General features: G+C 40.3%; 1 protein-coding gene and 1 pseudogene across 3 annotated transcripts; one reads left to right on the top strand and one right to left on the bottom strand.

The window, feature by feature from the left end:
* LOC104740216 overlaps positions 1–315 on the top strand; it is a 9,463-nt pseudogene extending 9,148 nt beyond the window's left edge.
* Positions 909–5,284, bottom strand: LOC104740215. Of its 3 annotated transcripts, none has more exons than XM_010460749.1 (11): positions 5,192–5,284; positions 4,600–5,030; positions 4,143–4,242; positions 3,759–3,970; positions 2,946–3,679; positions 2,681–2,783; positions 2,256–2,363; positions 2,032–2,087; positions 1,661–1,718; positions 1,293–1,437; positions 909–1,203 (listed from the first exon to the last, which is right to left on the bottom strand). In XM_010460749.1, the coding sequence occupies exons 2-10, from the start codon at positions 5,010–5,012 to the stop codon at positions 1,410–1,412; spliced, it is 1,812 nt and encodes a 603-aa protein (XP_010459051.1). In that variant the 5' UTR covers positions 5,013–5,030; positions 5,192–5,284; the 3' UTR covers positions 909–1,203; positions 1,293–1,409. The 3 variants fall into 3 exon arrangements, with proteins under 3 accessions (XP_010459051.1, XP_019091393.1, XP_019091392.1); XM_019235848.1 differs by having other exon boundaries at positions 2,032–2,084; XM_019235847.1 differs by having other exon boundaries at positions 3,759–3,967.

Raw genomic sequence — 5,290 nt, 5'->3', positions numbered from 1 at the left:
AGCATGAATCCAGATGCACCAGAGTTTGTTCCGAGGAGATCCGTGCAGAATAGCTCTCAACATGCAGGTGAAGATGCAAGTGTATCTGTTGACCCCATCAGTTGCCTAAAAGCCGAGTCAGGAGATACCTCAAGGGATAGTGCTGCAACTGAGATAGTATATAGTAGAGAAGAGGAGAGTAGAGCAAACGCAAATGAGACAAATGGAGATGAAGGGTTTGTGATTGTGGCAAAGAAGAGGAGGAGGAAGAACAAGTTTCGACTTACAAACGATGCGGCTGGGTAGTACCATCAACTGCCGTCAGTTTGTGCATGATCTGATAAGTGGGTTTGATGAGGTTAACAAAATAAAGCTTCTTGCGAAGCAGAGTATATCTTCTTAACTCATTTTCTTCTTGGGATTAGCTAGTTGGCTGCTTTTATTCGTATGGTGCACTCTCGATGTAGCTTGGCCCGTTGTGTTGTAAATTTTTGTAGCTATTATATGTTTTGTTTCTGAGTTCGTGGCCTGTTCGTTGGATCACATTTGAGTACATAGCAAAAAGTTCCTAAAATGTGGAGTCTGAATCCGGTAGGGACGCACTAAAGCTGTCCAAACTATGCTCGGTTCGAAATCAAATCCTTTAGTGACTCAGCTGTTTAAAACCGTAAACCTCTAACCTCTAAGGACCATTCAGAGGTTTTGATTTGGCTCGATCTCCTAACGGCTGAACTACCGTAATGAGTAGATCACATGTTCAGCATTGAAATTGATTCAGCACATGTTCTGCATTCAAATTGATTCAGCATTCAGAGGTTTTGATTCAGCATCTAAGCAAACAGCATTCAAATTGGTCCAGATTTATGAGTTTCCAAAATTCTGAAGCAAAGCTACTATTGTAATTGTCGCAAGATTTATGCAAACTCTTATGGGTGAAAAAACGTCAAATACCATCGCAACGTATATTTACATGTTCAAATAGAGTAGTATTTAGATTTAGATTCTTGGAAAGAAAAAAAAGACACACCAAACAGGCTGGCCAAGGCTTAGGACAACTACTTTCCTGAAAACAGCGTAAAACCAAACAAGCAGATGACCGAAAATACGAAACACACAAATACATAGATGCCCATAGCTTTTATATGAACCACCACGTTCCTTCTCCATTCTATTTGCTAGTAGTAGTCGTAGTATTGTTTTTAATTCTTTCCCTCCCTCATAAAACTGCAACAACAAGAAGCACAATCCAACATTCACTTCCTATTACTCTGTTACTATCCACCGTAATTAAAATACAGTTTTGAATCACTTACCAAAGATTTTTAGGAACAGTTGCTGCCTGAAAGTGCCCTGTAACGAACCTTGGAAAAGCAACATAGCCCTGCGCCAAGGAGTCCCTAAACCCTCTTCTTATATTCTCACAGATGTTATCACTTGCTAAAGCTCATCTCCGAGTACCTGCATATACACCAAGCAGATATTCTTTCTCATGATAGGGTCATATTCCACAAAACTTGCTCTATAAGAATTTTTTTATATGACGACCTTAGGTCAATGAATGCAGTTACTGAAAGTCAAATCCGTAGACATAATGCATCATGGTTCATAGTCTTAAACGATTCTTAATCAACTAATGATCAATTTACAAGAGTAGGTTTTGAGGTCAACTTCAAGAACTCACCTACGAGGCTGCTTGCTAGGGTTGTTGCTTTGCTGTCGTGACCCACTCTCTGTGACCTCTACATAGAAGAAGGAAAGTAGCTTAAAGCTAAAAGAATTTTGTGATTTTAATAGAACAGACAATTTTCATAAGTCGTGCATGGTAAAACAACATTCATCATATATATTTTATCTGTACTAGTTATCCATCACACCCAACCACAAGATCTTCCACTATGATTTCTTTCTTCTAAGGCAACCAAAAGAAAAGGTCCACTCTCTTTGCCATTTTCCATATAAAATCCAATAAATGTAAATATATCCCCTAGCAAGCATGACACACAAACACCTCATGCATAACCATTAGAATTATAACATTGCAAAATGACTAACCAGGCCTCTCCATGGGATTCTCCAGGTCAATAAGGTTATTTGTACTATTCTCTCTGCTGCAAAATGAAAATGGATTAAGCAAGCAAAAGTACATGTTTTGCAAATATAAATAGATAATGTGCCAAGCATTTGAAGGAGGATTTGCGTTATTTGAAGCTCTACATAGTATTCACATTGTTTTGATTATTAGAATTATAGTGAAGAAAGAAAATTAATCTCCAAACCTGGAGGATCCTAACGAGGAAGATAACGCTAGCTTGTGTGCTTGGTTAGCCACATATGGTGGACTGAATGAAGCCCCTAAAGCTCCTGGACCGTCCAAAATGGGCATCCTGCCAATCATATAAACGAATCTCAGTAGAGCAAAATCAGGAACTAGAAAGATGGAAGAGCCTAGAGCATACAAACAGCACGCTATCCCAAATCAAAGTAACCATCCTAATGATAGTACGCTTTCACAGGTTTTTTTTTCCTCCAGAATGTAGACCCACACTATGTTAATTAAGTGGGACAGCATATGAAATCACGAAAAACAAGCAAACCCAGCTAACAATAGTCACGATATGTAATTCTTTGAAATGCTTACAACCAAGAACTTCTGAAACTAACATCCAAAAAGTTCATCGAGAAGGGGGAGGAGTACGCATACCATGTCATCTCCGGATTTCTAACACCATCTTCAGACTGGACGTATCCTGGATAAGCCATTCCAAAAGCCGGAACCCCACCATGCTGACCACCAAGTTGCATAACTGCATTTGCATTTGAATTTGATCATCAAATATAATGTAAAAATTTAGGAAATACTAGCAAGCAGATAATTCCCAAGTTGGTAGGGCAAGACTCTGAAAAAAGTATTCATGGAAAACCAGGGCAAGTGACTCAGGAGAAAAAGTGTCATTCAAAAAACTTACAAGGCAGAAAAGTAGGGAAGGTAGAATTGTCAGCAGATGGCAGGCTTTCTGCTCGCCCCATCATTTGAGATCCATTATACATAAAGGAGCCACTTCCACCACTAGGCCGGAGAGTCCCTTTTCCCTTGCCAATCGATGCACCTGTTTCCGACGCAGATTCTATTTCACCATGAGGAAATTGATTTCTTAATGAGCTAGTTTTCTGTGGAGAGGAAGACAAGGATCTGATAACAGCAGAATCCTGATCATAACCCTGACCGGAAGGTTTAATATAGCTTTGGCCGCCTGTGCCTTTTGAATCTCCATTCAGTTGCAATGGTGATGAATATCTGTCACCTTGACTATGAGCTTTCGGGTAAAACACATTTTCAGTAACAGGTGCCCCTTTACCTTGACCCGTGGACTGAGAAGCCTTGGCAGTCCAAACTGGTGAAAAAGCAGCTTTTGTATTCCTATACTTCTTCCCAGAAGGTGCGGCACTTTCATTCATGTGAAGTCCTTCCATACCAACTTGTATACCATGTACCGAGTTACCGGAGGGCACTGAAGGATAAAATGGAGGAGAAGCGGAACTTAAACTTGAAACAGCTACATTCTTTAAACTTGAAACAGCTACATTCTTTCTGGCATTTGCACCTTCATTCCCGGTTTTAGCAGGGGCAGCTGGTGAACGTTTTGAATCAAGGTTGGACAGTTTCTCATGGGAGTTTTGTGACCCATTAGAATTTCGAAACCTAAAAATCAAAACACAAGTATATTATATTAGAGATAAAACCTTCACTCAACTACAGAAAACAAAATATAAGAACTCACTGTTTGCTTTGCTCGGAATGTGCTTGATTTCCCTTAGTCAGGGGAGTCTCAAATTTTCTGGCACCTCTCCCTTGTGTGACAGCTTTAGGAAGATAAATTTGCTGTCCGTTACTGGTTGATGCGTTAGAACTGCTCCCTCTAGCGTTTCCACGCTCTTGTCCCCTGCCCCGACCCCGACCTCGACCTCTGAATCGGCCTCTAGAAGTCCTCTGCTGAAAATACATTGTGCAATCAGTCAACTATACAATTAAGAACGTAAAACCAACAAGAGATGGAAAATAAATAAATAAAACAAAAGCAAATATCTGTGACATATACATGCTATATACATTAAGAGATAGAGTGATCTAAAATAGTTATAAAAAGCATAGACAGAAACGGTACATCATAATTTTTATCCCGAGTATTCATCTCTTCAAATTTGTCATGTCCCCATTTTCTTTCCTCTCCAGATTCCCACGGTCTCCTTCCACCACGAGTTCGCCTAAGAAAGCAAAATAAGGATTATATCAATGAACTGACAGACAGAATGTTGACAGGAGGAGCTAGTTAGTATTCAGAATTTTCTCCCGGTCCCAATAGCATGAACAACGCCAAATCAACCCCAATGCAGCTAATCAATCCCTTCATACTACATGGATTACATGATAATAAGTTGCCTTAAGAGGCCACTAAACTCCACCTTTCAGCCTATTATCTCTCTATGAATGCAATTTCATAAGGAAGGTGGTACCTACTTTACACAAAGCCTACCTCACTCACATAGTAAGACACTGATGGATATATATATATATATGAGAAAGTTGTAAAAAGTAACACACAGTACAAGAGAAGAGTTTACCTGTTACCACGAGCAGACAAGTCCTGAAATCTGTTATCATGCATATAAAAAGCTCCACCAGTGGGCACAGCAGCATGTTGCTTCTCCTTTTCTTCATCCTCCCCAACCAAATCACCAGCCTCCTTCACCACACTACTCCTCTCGTCATTATCAACCGCAACACCTTCCCCATCCTCCTCCTCCTCCTCATCTAAACTATCCTCCCCATCTGCTTCATTATCATACTTCACAGCACCAATCTGTTCATCAGATATGTCGGAATCAATCTCAGCCCTCTGATTATTAACAACATCTCTATCATCAGCAACATCACTGTCGTCATCACTGGCTTCTCTCCTCCTCCTCGCCAATGAGCGGTTCAACTCCTCTGGATCACTCTCATATTCCGGTTCTCCTCCTTCAGCTGTCGCCATAAATTTATCTCTAGAAATCTGGAAAAAAAAAAAGGAAAGCGAAACTCGTAAATCCAAAACCTAGATAAAGAAATTTCAATAGAATAATCGAAAGAGAAGGAGTCGCTCAAGCGTTCCGAACGAATCGCCGGCGGGAAAAAAGGAAAACCCTAAAGTAGAGAAGGGGTCTCTTCGCTTACCTAAAACCCTATCTGAGCTCAAGAGGCGTTCGTTCTTCAGCGATTTTTGGGGGTTTCCAGTGAATCGAATGGAGCAGGCCCCTTTTTTTTTTTTTTTTT

The sequence above is a fragment of the Camelina sativa genome, chromosome 14 (genome assembly GCF_000633955.1).
Source record: "Camelina sativa cultivar DH55 chromosome 14, Cs, whole genome shotgun sequence".
In the NCBI taxonomy this organism is placed as follows: domain Eukaryota; kingdom Viridiplantae; phylum Streptophyta; class Magnoliopsida; order Brassicales; family Brassicaceae; genus Camelina; species Camelina sativa.
Note: the sequence above shows the minus strand (reverse complement) of the source record. Positions and strands in the feature narration are given on the sequence as shown.